At 39.8% G+C, this 18,562-nt stretch overlaps 1 protein-coding gene across 2 annotated transcripts in view; it reads left to right on the forward strand.

The window, feature by feature from the left end:
- The first annotated feature begins 202 nt into the window (after positions 1 to 202).
- Positions 203 to 18,562, forward strand: part of VAMP7 (vesicle associated membrane protein 7) — an 88,361-nt gene continuing 70,001 nt past the window's right edge. The window contains exons 1-2 of one of the 2 annotated variants that reach the window (XM_082610283.1): positions 203 to 335; positions 15,019 to 15,173. In XM_082610283.1, the coding sequence (XP_082466409.1) occupies positions 15,028 to 15,173 (146 nt within the window). In that variant the 5' untranslated portion in view covers positions 203 to 335; positions 15,019 to 15,027. The remainder of the gene's footprint in view (positions 336 to 15,018; positions 15,174 to 18,562) is intronic. The other variant, XM_082610282.1, reaches the window with a different exon arrangement.

The following is an 18,562-nucleotide window of genomic DNA, read 5'->3' on the forward strand; positions in this document are numbered from 1 at the left end:
CTTTCTCTAAGGAACAGCGCTTGATGTTGTTTATAACATGAATTGTTGATGGAGCGGGTGACGGATTCGGCGATAGGCCAGCCGAAACTACCACTCCCAGAATGCAGTGCGGCTCCTGGGAAGTGAGGGGGCTGGGAACGCAGCAGGCCCCTCCCCGCCTCTCGCTCCCATTGGAGGAGCGCTCACATTCCCAGGAAGCCGCGCGCGGGCGGGGCGCTTTTGCGGAAGCCGGCGGCGTCCGGTTCAGCCTCCTCCGGGAGCAGGCAGTTGGCGACCCCGCGCTAACCCGCGCAACTCTGTCCCGATCCCCGAGTTCTCACACGGTGTCCGGACAGGTAAAAGCAGCGGGGAGCGCTGGGCCGGGAGACGATGGCAGAGGGAGGGCAGAGGTGTCGACGGGAAGGTGGAATTAGGAGGCAATGCAAGGGTGACTAGGGCTTCTCTGGTGTCGACAGTTCGAATTGTCGGACAGGTCCAGTTTTGGTGAAGTGCGTTTTATGCCGCTAAAAGGGTCTCGAGTGAAAGAGTCAGAATGCGTCACTTAAGTTGTTACAGAGGAAAAAAGAATGTTAACTTTCCCTCAGTTTGCATTCTGCACGACCTCTTTGTAGCATTTGAATATCTTGAGATTTCTTGAATCTTCTAAAAACTCTCTACGCCCTTGCTTCGATGACGTCACTTTCTGCTTTACCTCCTACTTCTGGGCTCCTAGCCCTCTGCGTGCCCTTCCTCCAAGGCCCAGTGTTGTAATTCTTCTTCCTCAGTTCGGATAGGAGCTCTATATCTCTGCCCCGACCTATTTCCTCAGCGTCAGACCTGTACAGTGTTGTTCTTCTTATTACTATTGGCCAATATTTAATAAACTGACCACGTACTAGACTCTTTAGTAAATGCTTTACACCTCCCTCCTCCATAATCCCCACAAACAATCAGTTATCAAGTCCTTTTCTTTCTGTCTTATTAATTGCTCTCAACTACCTGTACCTCCATTGTCCCACCCTTGATCCCGGAATATACTGTCATGTTTCGGACATTTTTTCCCTTGAATAGCTGTGACTGAGAGTAGAGCCACTCATATGTTTTGTTTAACACACATTTATTGAACAGCTAATATGTGCTAGACGCTCTTCTAAGTGCAAGGGATATAGCTGGAAACGACATAGGAGATCGCTACTCTCAGTAGCTTACATATTTGTGAGTGTGTGTGGAAGGGGCAAACAAGAAGAATCAAGGTGATGTTATGTGGTGGTGGTGGTTAATGCAAAATAGAACAAATGTTTTACTTGACAGGGTAGTCTCCTGTCCTGAGAAAGTTAGAAGGGTTGGGTTGGGTCTCAGAACATCACCCCAAAAGAATATTTGTAATACCAACAAGAATAGTCTTGATCTGTGACCAGACTTCAGGATTTTCATAAACACTTCTTTTTCTCTCTCATATCAATGTTTGTTCTTCATTCTTCTGTCTCCTCCAAGGTTATTACATCAGAATTGGTGGCTTTTCTGTCATTTGCTTAGTTCCTCCCTAAGAAGAGTTGAGGATTGGATTATTCTCAGCTCAACTCCTTTATCTTAGGGAGATAGTTTGGTAATCAAAATATTGTTCTTTCCAGGTCCTACTGAATATAAAGTTATCTGTCTATAATAGTATATTTAAAACCAAAACATGCTTGGTGTTTATTTATTTATTAAATGTTTGAGGGATTATTATATATCAGGCACTGTGCTGGGCATTGAGAACCTAGTAAGGATAAAACAGACACTTTGACCTCTCTTCCAAGAAGAAAAAACTGTATACTGAGGAAATTCCCAATACATAGGCTGACACCTGCATTTTTTTTTCTTCATCCAAGATGAGATAATCACAAAACTTTAAGAAATCTTCTAAACAATTGGGTGCATTCTTAGATTATTCAACCTTAAAGTTTATTTCATTTATTTGTTTATGTCTGTCTTCCATATTTTACTATGGTTTCCTTGAGTATAGACGTCCTTTCTGGCTGGTCTTCATACCTCCAGTGTTTACTATATTGGGTGCCATATAGTAAAGCCTTAGAACATGTGTTGAACTGAAATAGAAAAACTATTTGAGCAAATACAAGTTATTTAATTTATACAAGGCCTTCTTTTTACATATGGCCATTAGACTTATCCCTATACCTTCTCATTTGCCAAATGTGGACCATTCCATCTCATCAGGCTAGTTTATTTACCTTCTCAAGCATGTTCTCACTTCTGTGCCTTCTCTTGTTCCATAGCTGTCTCCTAAAATGAGTTCCCATCTTTTTCCTGAGCACCTTCCATGCCCCCCGCATTTAATTTAATGGGACAATTTAATAGTATGCCCCATGATACAAGGGTGGAAAAAATTTAATTTCCATAATGTATTTCCTGTGAAACATTCTGCTAATGAACTGTTGCAAGGATTAAACGTAATATATTTCCTTGCAGTAATACAGATAATGATACAGAATGCTTTCGTTTGATTTGGCATTGGCTATTGCCATGCGCTATGTGATGAGTTAATTCTTCCATTTCTTTCTTCTGTTTGAATAGTTGTGCAACGTTTATTCATATAGCACATTATAGTATCATTTGGGTTCCACTTGGTATAAACACCTTTGAGTATTATTTTTTGCTTAGCTTGAGATAATTTATGAGTTAATGTTATTCTTCCACACTGTCATTTTAAGAATGTCAGAAAACTAAGTCTCAGTTCTTAAAAATAAAAGGCTTTTTCCATGCAGACATCTTTCAGATGTAAATTGTTACTGCAAAGTATAAATTTTGTCCTTATAACTGATTAAAAAACACAACAGGAATACAAGAGTGCTTGAGTCATGATTGTCATTATGATTTTAGGATGTGTCAACCTAGGAGCAGCCAGACATGCTTCCAGTACATTAAAAATTAAGCACTGTTTTAGGGAATTTCTTGGCACCTATGCCTTCGTAATGCAAATGCAGCACTGAATTGTTTGCCATCACTCATTTATATGGTATACATGTAGATAATCTGGGTATTCGTATATATTTTTAGTGTTATCAAAATAAAAATACAGAATTAAAAAATTTCTCAGAACACAAAGACTTGAGTGTGGGAAACACTGACTCGTCCTTTTACCCTACTCAGTTCCCTGAAACCATCTTCAACTTCCACTTGAAGATGCCTCCACTGAGGAGGAACATTTATGTTGTTGCTGTGCTATTTTGTTAGCAATATTTTTAATGCAGGCAATCCCTTACAAATGGATATATCCCAGAAGTTCCTTTGTTAGATTATTGTTTGAAACTCTGGGTGCATTTTTTTCTATAAATAATGCTACTTATGACATTTCAGTTGTTAAGCCAATGAATAGCATCATATATAACCTTTAATGGACTTAAAGACCTTCACCACAATTTCTAATAATTCCTCTATAAAAAACTACATTCAGAATTCTCACTCGGATTCCCCCGTAGCATATCTTTTTTTCGGAATCCCAGCAACTGAAACAAAAATGTTCTTTCCTTAGAACTTTCTGGGCAGTAGAAACTGGTCTTTCTAACTCCAAGCTGTTGGAGGTTGCTCTTCTGGCCCATCGTTCTAAGGACAGGCCTCTAATATGATTATGGAAGGATGTGAGACAGAGGTTTTGGAGAAGAGAGGGAGGCAAGTTGGGGTGATATGAATATGTGGAGAGGGGAGAGTAGGAGTGATTTGGGAGGAATGGTGAGTTCCCAAGATGGGATTTGTTGTGTCCTCAAAAAACATGTTGAATCCTGACCCCTGCTATCTGTGCATGGGACCTTATTTGGAAATACGGTCTTTGCAGATGTAATTAAGATGTAAGTTAAAATGAGGTCATACTGGAGTAGGTGTCCTTATAAGAAGGGAAGAGACACAAAGACTACCATGTGAAGACATAGACACATGTGGAGATTGCCATGTGACTATGGAGGCACAGATTGAAGTGCTGCAGCTACAAGCCAAGGAACACCAAGGATTGCCAGCAAACCACCAGAAGCTAGGAAGAGATTCTAGAAGAGATTCTCCCCTACAGATTTCAGAAGCAGCATGGACCTGCCAACATCTTGATTTCGAGCTTCTGGCCTCCAAAACTATGAGACAATAAATTTCTGTTATTTTAAGCCTTGCATCTTTCGGTACTTTGTCACGCAGCCACAGGAAACTCATACAGGATTCTTAGCAGGAATGTAGTAGAATTGGGATGATGGCTATGGACCAAGCAAGGAGTGAGTAAGAGAACAGGGAAGAGCAGTGTTAAGACAACTTTCCTTTATATTCCATTATCTTTTTTTGTTCTTCTCTTTCTGGCTTATAGTTTAATTCTTTTTCTTCTTGAACCTGACCTTATATAGCACTTTATCATTTAATGGACATTCACATACTGCTAATAATTAGCAGAGCCATGTTTTCAGACTTCAAATGCAGTATTCTTTTGGCCACAGTTGTTTCTATTATCCCAATATTCATTAAGACATTACAGATTCTATTGCAAGATAATAATAGTGGGCCCATGTGAGACTTGATTACAGGTGTGGTTTTTAGCAGTAGAGGAGAGAGTAAGAAATGCTTATTTGTTTTTAACATCTTTATTGGAGTATAATTGCTTTACAGTGTTGTGTTAGTTTCTGCTGTATAACAAAGTGAATCAGCTATATGTATACATATATCCCCGTATCCCTTCCCTCTTGCGTCTCCCTCCCACCCTCCCTATCCCACCACTCTAGGTGGTCACAAAGCACCGAGCTGATCTCCCTGTGCAATGCAGCTGCTTCCCACTAGCTACCTGTTTTACATTTGGGGGTGTATATATGTCAGTGCTACTCTCCCACTTTGTCCCAGCTTACCCTTCCCCCTCCCTGTAACTTCAAGTCCATTCTCTATGTCTGTGTCTTTATTTCTGTCCTGCCTCTAGGTTCTTCAGAACCATTTTTTTAGATTCTATATATATGTGTTAGCATATGGTATTTGTTTTTCTCTTTCTGACTTACTTCACTCTGTATGACAGACTCTAGGTCCATCTACCTCACTACAAATAACTCAGTTTCGTTTCTTTTTATGGCTGAGTAATATTCCATTGTATATATGTGCCACATCTTCTTGATCCATTCATCTGTTGATGGACACTTAGGTTGCTTCCATGTCCTGGCTATTGTAAATAGTGCTGCAGTGAACACTGTGGTACATGACTCTTTGAATTATGGTTTTCTCAGGGTATATGCCCAGTAGTGGGATTGCTGGGGCATATGGTAGTTCTATTTTTAGTTTTTTAAGGAATCTCCATACTGTTCCCCATAGTGGCTGTATCAATTTACATTCCCACCAACAGTGCAAGAGGGTTCTGTTTTCTCCACACCCTCTCCAGCATTTATTGTTTCTAGATTTTTTGATGATGGCCATGCTGACTGGTGTGAGGTAATACCTCATTGTAGTTTTCATTTGCATTTCTCTAATGATTAGTGATGTTGATCATCCTTTCATGTGTTTGTTGGCAATCTGTATGTCTTCTTTGGAGAAATGTCTATTTAGGTCTTCTGCCCGTTTTTGGATTGGGTTGGTTGCTTCTTTTTGATATTGAGCTGCATGAGCTGCGTGTATATTTTGGAGATTAATCCTTTGTCAGTTGCTTCATTTGCAACTATTTTCTCCCATTCTGAGGATTGTCTTTTCATCTTGTTTATGGTGTCCTTTGCTGTGAAAAGCTTTTGAGTTTCATTAGGTCCCATTTGTTTATTTTTGTTTCTATTTCCATTTCTCTAGGAGGTGGGTCAAAGAGAATCTTGCTGTGATTTATGTCATAAGGTGTTCTGCCTATATTTCCCTGTAGGAGTTTGATAGTGTCTGGCCTTACATTTAGGTTTTTAATCCATTTTGAGTTTATTTTTGTGTATGGTGTTAGGGAGTGTTCTAATTTCATTCTATTACATGTAGCTGTCCAGTTTTCCCGGCACCACTTATTGAAGAGGCTTTCTTTTCTCCATTGTCTATTCTTGCCTCCTTTATCAAAGATAAGGTGACCATATGTGCATGGGTTTATCTCTGGGCTTTCCATCCTGTTCCATTGATCTGTATTTCTGTTTTTGTGCCATTACCATAGTGTCTTGATTACTGTAGCTTTGTAGTAAAGTCTGAAGTCAGGGAGCCTGATTCCTCCTGCTCTGTTTTTCTTTCTCAAGATTGCTTTGGCTATTTGGTGTCTTTTGTGTTTCCATACAAATGGTGAAATTTTTTGGCCTAGTTCTGTGATAAATGCCATTGGTAGTTTGATGGGGATTGCATTGAATCTGTAGATTGCTTTGGGTCGTAGAGTCATTTTCACAATGTTGATTCTTCCAATCCAAGAACATGCTCTATCTCTCCATCTGTTTGTATCATCTTTAATTTCTTTCATTAGTGTCTTATAGTTTTCTGCATTTAGGACTTTTGTCTCCTTAGGTAGGTTTATTCCTAGATATTTGATTCTTTTTGTTGCAGTGGTAAATGGGAGTGTTTCCTTAATTTCCTTTTCAGATATTTTGTCGTTAGTATATAGGAATGCAAGAGATTTCTGTGCACTAATTTTTTTTTTCCTTTTATTTATTTATTTATTTATTGCGATACGTGGGCCTCTCACTGTTGTGGCCTCTCCTGTTGCGGAGCACAGGCTCCGGATGCGCAGGCTTAGTGGCCATGGCTCATGGGCCCAGCCGCTCCGGGGCATGTGGGATCTTCCCAGACCAGGGGACGAACCCGTGTCCCCTGCATCGGCAGGCGGACTCTCAACCACTGCGCCACCAGGGAAGCCCTGTGCACTAATTCTGTATCCTGCTACTTTACCAAATTCATTGATTAGCTCTAGTAGCTTCCTGGTAGCACCTTTAGGATTCTCTGTGTGTAGTATTATGTCATCTGCAAACAGTGACAGTTTTACTTTTCTTTTCCGATTTGGATTCCATTTATTTCTTTTCCTTCTCTGATTGCCGTGGCTAAAACTTCCAAAACTATGTTGAATAATAGTGGTGAGTGGGCACCCTTGTCATGTTCCTGATCTTACAGGAAATGGTTTCAGTTTTTCACCACTGAGAACGATGGTGGCTGTGGGCTTGTCATATATGGCCTTTATTATGTTGAGGAAACTTCCCTCTATGCCCACTTTCTGGAGATTTTTTATCATAAATGGGTGTTGAATTTTGTTGAAAGATTTTTCTACATCTATTGAGATTATCATATGTTTTTTATCCTTCAGTTTGTTAATATGGTGTATCACGTTGATTGTTGAGAATTTTTGCATCTATGTTCATCGGTGATATTGGCCTGTAGTTTTCTTTTTTTGTGACATCTTTGTCTGGTTTTGGTATCAGGGTAATGGTGGCCTCATAGAATGATTTCTGGAGTGTTCCTCCCTCTGCTGTATTTTGGAAGAGTCTGAGAAGGATAGGTGTTAGCTCTTCTCTAAATATTTGATAGAATTCACCTGTGAAGCCATCTGGCCCTGGGCTTTTGTTTGTTAGTAGATTTTTAATCACAGTTTCAATTTCAGTGCTTGTGATTGGTCTGTTCATATTTTCTATTTCTTCTGGTTCAGTCTTGGAAAGTTATACTTTTCTAAGAATTTGTCCATTTCTCCCAGGTTGTCCGTTTTATTGGCATACAGTTGCTCATAGTTGTCTCATGATCATTTGTATTTCTGCAGTGTCAGTTGTTTCTTCTCTTTCTTCATTTCTAATTCTGTTGATTTGAGTCTTCTCCCTTTTTTTCTTGATGAGTCTGGCTAGTGGTTTATCAATTTGGTTTATCTTCTCAAAGAACCAGCTTTTCATTTCATTGGTCTTTGCTATTGTTTCCTTCATTTTTTTTTCATTTATTTCTGATCTGATCTTTATGATTTCTTTCCTTCTGCTAACTTTGAGGTTTTTTTGTTCTTTCTCTAGTGGCTTTAGGTGTAAGGTTAGGCTGTTTATTTGAGATTTTTCTTGTTTCTTGAGGTAGGATCGTATTGCTATATACTTCCATCTTAGAGCTGCTTTTGCTGTGTCCCATAGGTTTTGGGTCATCATATTTTCATTGTCATTTGTTTCTAGGTACTTTTTGATTTCCTCTTTGATTTCTTCAGTGATCTCTTGGTTATCTAGTAGTGTATTGTTTAGCCTCCATGTGTTTTTATTTTTTACAGTTTTTTCCTGTAGTTGATATCTAGTCTCATAGAGTTGTGGTCGGAAAAGATATTTGGTATGATTTCAATTTTCTTAAATTTACTGAGGCTTGATTTGTCACCCAAGGTATGATCTATCCTGGAGAATTTTCCATGAGCACTTGTGAAGAAAGTGTATTCTGTTGTTTTTGGATGGAATGTCCTATAAATATTAATTAAGTCCATCTTGTTTAATGTGTCATTTAAAGCTTGTGTTTCCTTATTTATTATCATTTTGGATGATCTGTCCATTGGTGAGAGTGGGGTGTTAAAGTCCCCTACTATGATTGTGTTACTGTCGATTTTCCCTTTTATGGCCATTAGCATTTGCCGTATGTATTGAGGTGCTCCTATGTTGGGTGCATAAATATTTACAATTGTTATATTTTTTTCTTGGTTTGATCCTTTGATCATTATGTAGTGTCTTTTTTTTCTCCTGTTTTAGTCTTTATTTTAAAGTCTATTTTGTCTGATATGAGAATTGGTACTTCAGCTTTCTTTTGATTTCCATTTGCATGGAATATCTTTTTCCATCCCCTCACTTTCAGTCTGTATGTGTCCCTAGGTCTGAAGTGGGTCTCTTGTAGACAGCATATATACGGGTCTTGTTTTTGTATAATTTCAGCCAGTGTATGTCTTTTGGTTGAAGCATTTAATCTATTTACATTTAAGATAATTATCGATCCGTATGTTCCTATTACCATTTTCTTAATTGTTTTGGGTTTGTTTTCGTAAGTCTTTTCCTTCTCTTGTGTTTCCTGCCTAGAGAAGTTCCTGTAGCATTTGTTGTAAAGTTGGTTTGGTGGTACTGGATTCTCTTAACTTTTGCGTGTCTGTAAAGCTTTTGATTTCTCTGTAGAATCTGAATGAGATCCTTGCTGGGTAGAGTAATCTTGGTTGTAGTTTTTTCCCTTTCATCACTTTAAATATGTCCTGCCACTCCCTCTGGCTTGCAGAGTTTCTGCTGAAAGATCAGCTGTTAACCTTATGGGGATTCCCTTGTGTGTTATTTGTTGCTTTTTCCTTGCAGCTTTTAATATTTTTTCTTTGTATTTAATTTTTGATAGTTTGATTAATATGTGTCTTGGTGTGTTTCTCCTTGGATTTATCCTGTATGGGACTCTGCGCTTCCTGGTCTTGACTGACTATTTCCTTTCCCATGTTAGGGAAGTTTTCAACTATAATCTCTTCAAATATTTTCTCAGCCCCTTTCTTTTTCTCTTCTCCTTCTGGGGAACCATATAATTTGAGTCTTGGTGTGGTTAATGTTGTCCCAGCGGTCTCTGAGACTGTTCTCTATTCTTTTAATTCTTTTTTCTTTATTCTGCTCTGCAGTAGTTATTTCCACTATTTTATCTTCCAGGTCACTTATCTGTTTTTCTGCCTCTGTTTTTCTTCTATTGATTCCTTCTAGAGAATTTTATATTTCATTTATTTTGTTGTTCATCATTGTTTGTTTGCTTTTTAGTTCTTCTAGGCCCTTGTTAAATATCTTGTATTTTCTCCATTCTGTTTTCAAGATTTTGGATCTTTACTCTCATACTCTGAATTCTTTTTCAGGTAGACTGCCTATTTCCTCTTCATTTGTTTGGGCTGGTGGGTTTTTACCTTGCTCCTTTATCTGCTGCATATTTCTCTGTCTTCTCATTTCACTTAACGTGCTATGTTTGGGGTCTCCTTTTTGCAGGCTGCAGGTTTGTAGTTTCCGTTGTTTTTGGTGTCTGCCCTCAGTGGTTAAGGTTGGTTCAGTGGGTTGTGTAGGCTTCCTCGTGGAAGGGACTGGTGCCTGTGTTCTGGTGGGCGGGGCTGGATCTTGTCATTCTGGTGGGCAGGATGCAACTGGTGGTGTGTTATGGGGTGTCTGTGAACTTAGTATGACTTTAGGCAGCCTCTCTGCTAATGGGTGGGGTTGTGTTCCTGTCTTGCTGGTTGTTTGGCATGGGATGTCTAGCACTGGAGCTTGCCGGCCATTGGGTGGAGCTGGGTCTTAGCGTTGAGACAGAGATCCCTAGGAGAGCTCTCGCTGATTGATATTACATGGGGCCGGGAGGTCTCTGGTGGTCCAGTGTCCTGAACTCGGGTGTCCCATCTCAGAGGCTCAGGCCTGACACCAGGCCAGGATACCAAGACCCTGTCAGCTACACAGCTCAGAAGAAAAAAGAGAAAAAAAGAATAATAATTTTTTTTAAATAATTAAGATAAAAAAGTAATAATGAAAAAAAGAAGAGAGCAACCAAACCAATAAACAAATCCACTAATGATAATAAGTGCTAAAAACTATACTAAGATAAACATAAAAATCTGAAATCAGTTCCAGACAGCAGACCCCAAGTCAGTTACTCCCAAAGTCCACCGCCTCAACTTTGGGATGATTCATTTTCTGTTCAGGTATTCCACAGATACAGGGTACATTGAGTTGATTGTGGAGATTTAATCCGCTGCTCCTGAGGCTGCTGGGAGAAATTTCCCTTCCTCTTCTTTGTTCGCACAGCTCCTGGGGTTCAGCTTTGGGTTTGGCCCTGCCTCTGCATGTAGGTCGTCCTCAGGCATATGTTCTTGCCTAGACAGGACAGGGTTAAAGCAGCAGCTGATTAGGGGGCTGTGGCTCACTCAGGCCAGTGGGGGGAGGGAGGGGTACGGAATGTGGGGCAAGCCTGCGGCGGCAGAGGCCAGTATGACGTTGCAACAGCCTGAGGCTCACCATGTGTTCTCCCAGGGGAGTTGTCCCTGGATCTCGGGACCCTGGCAGTGGTGGGCTGCACAGGTTCCTGGGAGGTGAGGTGTGGATAGTGACCTGTGCTTGTACACAGGCTTATTGGTGGCTGCAGCAGCAGCCTTAGCGTCTCATGCCCGTCTCTGGTGTCCAAGCTGATAGCCATGGCTTGTGCCCATCTCTGGAGCTTGTTTAGGCGGTACTCTGAATCCCCTCTCCTTGAACACCCCAAAACAGTAGTCTCTTGCCTCTTAGGCAGGTCCAGTCAGCTCCCAGCCCCCACCCACCCCAGTGGGTGAGCAGACAAGCGTCTCACGCTGGTGAGGCTGGTCAGCACCGATCCTCTGTGTAGGAATCTCTCCGCTTCGCCCTCTGCACCCCTGTTGCTGCGCTCTCCTCCGTGGCTCTGAAGCTTGCCCCCCCCGCCCTCCCCCCATCTCCACCAGTGAAGGGGGCTTCCTAGGGTGTGGAAACTTTTCCTCCTTCACAGCTCCCTCCCAGAGGTGCAGGTCCCGTCCCTATTCTTTTGTCTCTGTTTTTCCTTTTTCTTTTGCCCTACCCAGCTACGTGGGGAGTTTCTTGCCTTTTGGGAAGTCTGAGGTCTTCTGCCAGTGTTCAGTAGGTGTTCTGTAGGAGTTGTTCCACATGTAGATGTATTTTTGATATATTTGTGGGGAGGAAGGTGATTTTCACGTCTTACTCCTGTGCCATCTTGAAGGTCCCCTCAAGAAATGTTTATTAGTGACATCTGAGAGGAAAGTAAAGTTTCTGTTGCTATATACCCAATGTTTAATAGCTATTTTTAAAATTGAGGACTGCTTTTATTGAGTAAAACACTGCTATGCATAACTTACGTAGCTATCCTTATAACTTATATTCACTGTTCCTGGTTATATTCCAAATAATGTCCTCCCTCTTCTAGGTGACTATACTTTATATAAACTTGAAGATTGCTGTCTTTTTCATGTGTAATATTTCTAGTTCCTCTAGCCATTCTTCAAGTGATACAATCTCCAGGTCTCTCACCATACTTTGCCCTTCTGTCCAGTCTTAGAATACTATACCTAGAATTGAACTCAGTATTACACATGTGTTCTAAATAGCACAGAGTATAATGGCAATAGTACTTAAAGAGATCAAGACACCCTGTTTCTTAATGTAATTTAAGATTACATAAGCATTTTAAGCAATTACATCATAACACTTCATAGCGAACTTATGGTCCGCTAGCACACTAGATCTTTTTGTATTGTTGCTAAACTCAGTTTTCTTCTTGAAACTGCTAAAGGACTGAGGCTGTTACCTTTTCATTTCTTTGTCTCAGGGGCCATATGATTTCTCATCTCTGTTTCTCTTTGTGTTTTTTTTTCCCACTCCACTGCATGTCTCTTTCACCCTTACCAATGACCTCCTTCCTTATAAATAATTTCAGTGACTGTTTTATAGTCTTAATACTGTGTATCAGTGAACAGAGCTGGGAGGTGACACTTGTTCCTTCTTCAAGGTTTCTTTCTGGCTTCAAGGCCACCACACTCTTCTGGCTTTCCTTTCGCTTTCCTGGTTGGTCCTCTTCCATCTTCTTTGTGGATCTCTATTATTCATCTACCTTTCCCTCAACTATTTGGTATGCCTTGTATTTTGTCTTTGGTTTTTCACTCAACTTTGGTTGTGCCTTTGATTTTTTTATGTATGCAATGTATCTTTGGCAAATAAAGCATGTTTAAAATGGCAGGTCTAGATGAGCTCATCTAGGATAAGAGAGTGCAGAACCGATCCCCATGGAAAGTCAACATTTAGAGGTCAGCTAGAGGAGAAGGATTCAGCAAGAAGACAGAAGGAACAGCCAGACATTTAGGAGTGTTCCCAGAAGGAGGGTTATTCAGCTGTGTTGACTATTTCTGAGACATCAAGTAAGGTGAGAATAGAGAAATGACCACAGAAGTTTGTAATGTAGAGGCTGTTGGTGATCTTGACAAGCATGGTTTTGTGGAGTGTTGAGGGGAAAAGCCAGATTATAGAAGAGAAGAATTAAAAGAAGATAGAGAAGCAGAGATAGTGTGTAGATGATAATTTTAAGAGATGGAGCAGTACCTGGATCATGTTACATGGTCAGTTGAGGCTTTTATGTTCAAGGGATATAATGTATGAGAAAGTCATTTGGAAATTATAACATGCTACTACATATGTGTTTGGAGAAATCCAGAAAGAAGATGGCTGAGGACACAACCCTGGGAAACACCTTCATTTACAGAGTGCAATGAAGAGACCCCAAGAGGAGTTCAGCTTAAGAGACACATGAGCATTTCTGTTCTGTATGCTGTCCTTCATACCAAAGACATTCCAAGAGGGAATCAGTGGATTCCCTGACCTCAAGCATTTTTTAGTTGCTGTGTTTCACAAAACGTGTTCATGTGAATCACCTGCATCCAGACAGGCTTGGCTCTTAAGTATATATTCTAGGGTCCCACCTCAGGCCTACTGAATCAGAATTTCAGGGAATGATACCAAGGATTTGAATTTTTAATAAGTGACTCTCACTTTGCCACCCAAGATGACTCTGGCTTACTGGATGAAACTGAACATGTTAACAAATAACATTAGGTTGAAGAGTTAGTTGAAGAATAGGAAGATGTTTGTTCATCTCTCTTATAAGTTCTTGCCATTAAATAAGAGAAACCAGGCTGTTCTGTGGGGAAAAAAATAGTACAAATTCATAAACATGAGGAAAATACAGGCATACCTCTTCTTATTGCACTTTGCTTTATTGTGCTTCACGGATATTGCTGGGGTTTTTTGTTGTTGTTTTTGTGTTTTTAACAAATCAAAGGTTTGTAGCAACCCTGCATTGAACAAGTCTGTCAGTGCCATTTTTCCAACAGTATTTTGCATACTTCATGTCTCTGTGTCACATTTTAATAATTCTTGCAATATTTCAAACTTTTTCAGTATGTTTGTTATGGTGATCTGTGATCAGTGATCTCTGGTGTTACTGCTATGACTCTCTGAAGGCTCAGATGATGGTTAGCATTTTTTAGCAATTAAGTTTTTTAAAATTAAGACATGTACATTGTGTTTTTTTAAGATATAATGCTATTGCACACTTAATAGACTACAGCATATTGTAAACATAACTTTTATATGCACTGGGAAACCAAAAAATTCACGTTACTTGTTTTATTGTGTTATTTGCTTTATTGCGGTGGTTTGGAACTGAACTTGCAATACCTCTGAGGTATTACTGTGTAATCTTTAACTCATTCTGTGTTGTTTTAGAAATATTTTGTTTATAAAGGATCTTACCATAATTTATAGAACCATTACTCTCTTGCAGAAGATTCGGGTTATTTTCAGTTTATTTCTGTGATGGATAATGCCTTCATAGGACAGGCAGAATATAGTATAGGGATAATATTGTGTGTTCTAGAACCATACTGCCTGGGTTTAAATCCCATCTTTTACCACTTATTAGCTCTGTAATTCTGGACAAATTATTTAAGTCATTTATACTTCATTTTCCTCATTTTAATGTAAGTATCATGATAGTGTATTAATTTCATTGACATAAGGATTAAATTAAGTGTTTAAAATGGTGCCTGGCACATAGTAAGTGCTTAATAAATATGGGCTATTATTATTGTTAATAGGTATATTTGTGAATATAGAATCTAACTGCTGTTGAACTATTTCCCTAGGATAAATTTTCAGGATGGGATTACTTTATTAAAGGATGAAGACATTTTTATGTCCCTTTGCCGTCTATGGTCATTGCTTTTCAGAGGATGATAACAGTTTGTGCTGTGTAATTTGTAAATGCAACCTATCAGTGTAATGTACGTGTGTGTGTGCATGTATCACATATACATTACATTGTATATACACACACACATAAAAATATATTATGTGTATGCATTTGGTTTTTCTCTAAATATGAATGCATATCAGTGTGGTTTAGATTATAAGCTCGTAGAAGACTGACTTTGTTAAGTCTGTTGTTAAGTCTGTTCTGTTTAATGTTACAGTGCCTTGGTCAATACTGTCTCCAGATGGATGTTGGTAATGATAGTAAGTTACTTTTGAAAGATTATGTCAAAGAAATATTCTAAGTCTTATGTGTCTTTTTTCCTTTTGATAGATCGAAGCCATGGCCATTCTTTTCGCTGTTGTTGCCAGGGGAACCACTATCCTTGCCAAACATGCTTGGTGTGGAGGCAACTTCCTGGAGGTGACAGAGCAGATTCTGGCTAAGATACCTTCTGAAAATAACAAGCTAACGTACTCACACGGCAAGTGAGTTCTGCTCTGTGTGGGTAGTGGGTGAAAGAAGTGAATTATATTATTATAATCAGAACAGTAGAAAACTAGAAAAGCAAGCTTCTCAGTAGATAATTTGAATAAGCTGACAGAACAATAATCTTTACCAGTTTAGAAAATGTCTGGTTCTATTAATTTTAAATTTAACTAAAAATTATTTTATTCTTTCATCAAAGTGATATTAATATTTTAAAGAAAGATATGGAAATGTTAGATGTAAAAGTGACTCTGCTATAGAGCTCTAGTACATGTGAAACTTGATGTAGTTAAGATAAAGAATATTTTTTTCTTTCATTCTGTCTGTAAATATTTACTGAGCACTTGACTATCGCCAGACGCTTTGCTTGGTGCTGGGGATACAAGAAATCACTCAGTATTTGCCCTCATGGAGGTTATAGTTTAATGAAGGAGACAGTCATATCCATAGGTAATCACAGTAGAGGGTAGAAGCTAGTGGACAGGGGGATGGTATTCCAGGTAGAAGGAACAGCTGGTAGAGAAGTATGGAGGCATATTTAGCGAACTGCAGGTGGTTGTCTGTGACTGGTGCCCAACATGGTGAAAATAAAGCTAGAGAGACCGACAGAAGAGAAGTCCTGTAGAGCCTCATAGACCATGTTAAGGGGTTGTACTTTGCCGTATGGGCAATGGGAAGGCATTGAAAGTTTTCAGCTGGTGTGTGACGTGGTAAGCTTTTGCTTTAGAAAGATCACTGTCGTGGCTGGTTGGAGAATGAATTGGAGGGGCATAGTGGGGAAATCTTAGTAATCATAAAAAGTGCCTCAACCTTCCTCCTCAGTACTTAACTATCTTTTGTTACCTAACTCATCCTAATTTCCTTAGACCCTGTCTCAGAAGGACGTCCTTATTGGTTTCCAGGGCCAACTCCTTGTATAATTTAGGATCTAGTCTAAGCTGCTGTAAGAGAGAGACCCCAAAATACAGTATTAATTTATGAGATAGCCCAGAGATGAGTGCTTCAGGACTGGTGGGGTGGCTCTGCCATTTTTTAATTAGTGCCTTCCAACTCTGGCCAAGGCAGCTTCTTCAGTTCTTGTTACTTCCCTGTGCTTGCCCAGTATTTTTAAAGGCAAAGCCCAGAAGTGGCCTGACAGTTTATTGTTCACTGCATAGTTATGTAGCTAACCTAGCTGGAATGGAGACTAGAATTTGTCATCTCTAGCTGTGCAGCCATATGCTCAGCTAAAACTCTGTTACTCTGGAGGAAGTTATAGGACATCAGTAGACAACATACAGTCTTCCAGTCTACTCTTCTAGGCCACCAAAATATTAGGATGTACTCTTCTTCCCAAACTTAGAGCATACCTCCTCTCTGCAGGAGGTGGCCCCAAAGACTCATCTGATCGCTGTGTCCAGCTCCAGGTCCAGGCAGTCCGAGTGATACACAGTCCTCTCCATCATGCCCAGGAGTGGCTCCTGTGGCCCATTAACAACAAACTAAAAGACAAGTCATATGATCTCCCTGTTTCACCAGACCAACCCAATAGACATTGGTGGAATAAGAACAGCATCACTAAGTGGAAGTTGTAAACCTCGATTTAGAAAAGGGAAGAACAAGAAACACATAGATGTCACTGCTTCTTAGCAGTATTCAAATAACTACTCCACAGCAATTTCAGAGACTCCTATTCTGACCTGGGAGTGGTTAGTGGTTCTGCTTTCTTGGAAGAAATTCTTCATCTTTTCTCCCTTTCTTCTCCAGGAGGCTCTTCCTGGTCCATTATCCTCTGTGGCCACATCCAGAATGGGTGTTAGTGTGTCATCTTTGGGAACTGTATAGGTTTTGTATTCTGTTACTTCCTGGTGTAGTTTAGGGGCTAAGAAGTTACCTCTGGGTTAAATGACCTCAGTTTCTTGTGAGTATGGCTTTAGGGTTTCTTCAAAAATTTATTGGGCTCAACGATCGTGTTTCTAGTCAGTTCCCAGGAAAATGCTCAAGGAAAGCACATGTCATCTTTGTAGAGGCAAGGCTGGGAAGTAGGGCATGTTTCTTCCACTCATATTTTATCAGGCAGAACTTAGTCACTAGCCATATCTAGCTACAAGGGAAGCTAGACTATGTAATCCAACGAAAATGTGGTTATAGTGCAAGAAAGTGATGTTATCCATCTGCTGTGTCTTTCCACCTGCATCCTGACCCAGTCCTACCCGGTATCCTTTGGAGTAAGTCTCTATCACTGAGTTGTCTTTTCTTTTTAACCTTCTGCCTTAGTTTCTTTCCTATAATCATGTTCCATCATCCCAATCAAAAATATCTTTTATTACTGTACACCAACAGAAAAAAGTACATTTTACTGTATGAAAATCATTTCTCCCTGAAATCTGACCTTCCTCTTGCTATTTCTTTCTTTCTTTAATAGCATCACCAGTCATTCAGTTGGCTGAGCCTAAAGCTTCAGAATCATATTTGACTTCTTAACCAAATCCTTGCCATTCTCCTACAGGAGGTATTTCAATCTCCTCTGTCCTCACTTGTCATAGTGTTTGTTCAGGCATTCATTGTTTCTCATTTCTAGTAACCTCCTCCTAGCTGGTTTTTCTGCTTCTAGTTGATCCCTCCTTAAATCTGTATTTCACATTCCCATGATTATACTTTCTTGCTTAAAGCCCATTGCTTTTAGAATAAAGCCGAAACTCAGCTTTCACAATTTTGTCTATTCCTGACTTTTCTATCCTTATCTCTATAGAAATCTTTGTCATTACCTGACCTATCTATGTTATTTCAAGCTTTGGTATATTTTTTTCATGACTTTGTGTCTTGGAATGTCCTTCCCTTCCTAGGCCCCCGGTAAACTTTTGCTCATTTTACAGGTTCCAAATGAAATACTTTCTTAATTGTCACTTTAATCCTTCTGATTAAAGGGCAGTTCTGATCATGTCCCTTCCTTCAGCAGGTACTCAGGGTAAAGTTCCTTAACACTACTTGAAAGATTCTTCAAGATCTGCCCCTGCTCCCTTCTCTGTCCTTATCTCTCATTACTTGAGCACTCAGTTTTGTTCTCCAACCATACTCAGCTATGTGCATTTCAGTGTTGGGTTCTTTCTCTCTTCCTAGCCTTTGCAATAGCTATTACTTTTTAAAAATCTGAGTTTGTCTTCCTGAGCTTATACGTTTCCTCTTCTGGAAACCCCTGAACTCCAAGATTGGGCCAGGTGCCCCCTTTTTGTGTGTCTCCATAGCATCCTGTGTTTATTCATATTGTAGCACTTATGACGCAGTGTTATAATTGCTATCTTTATTTTTTGTCTCTGTCCTCTGACTATAGGCTCCTTGATGACAAGGACCATATCTCATTACCTTCTGTGGTCTTTGCACCAACGTCCTCCCAAGTGTGGTTTAGGAG

This window comes from Mesoplodon mirus, assembly GCF_964341445.2.
Source record: "Mesoplodon mirus genome assembly, chromosome: X".
Taxonomy (NCBI): domain Eukaryota; kingdom Metazoa; phylum Chordata; class Mammalia; order Artiodactyla; family Ziphiidae; genus Mesoplodon; species Mesoplodon mirus.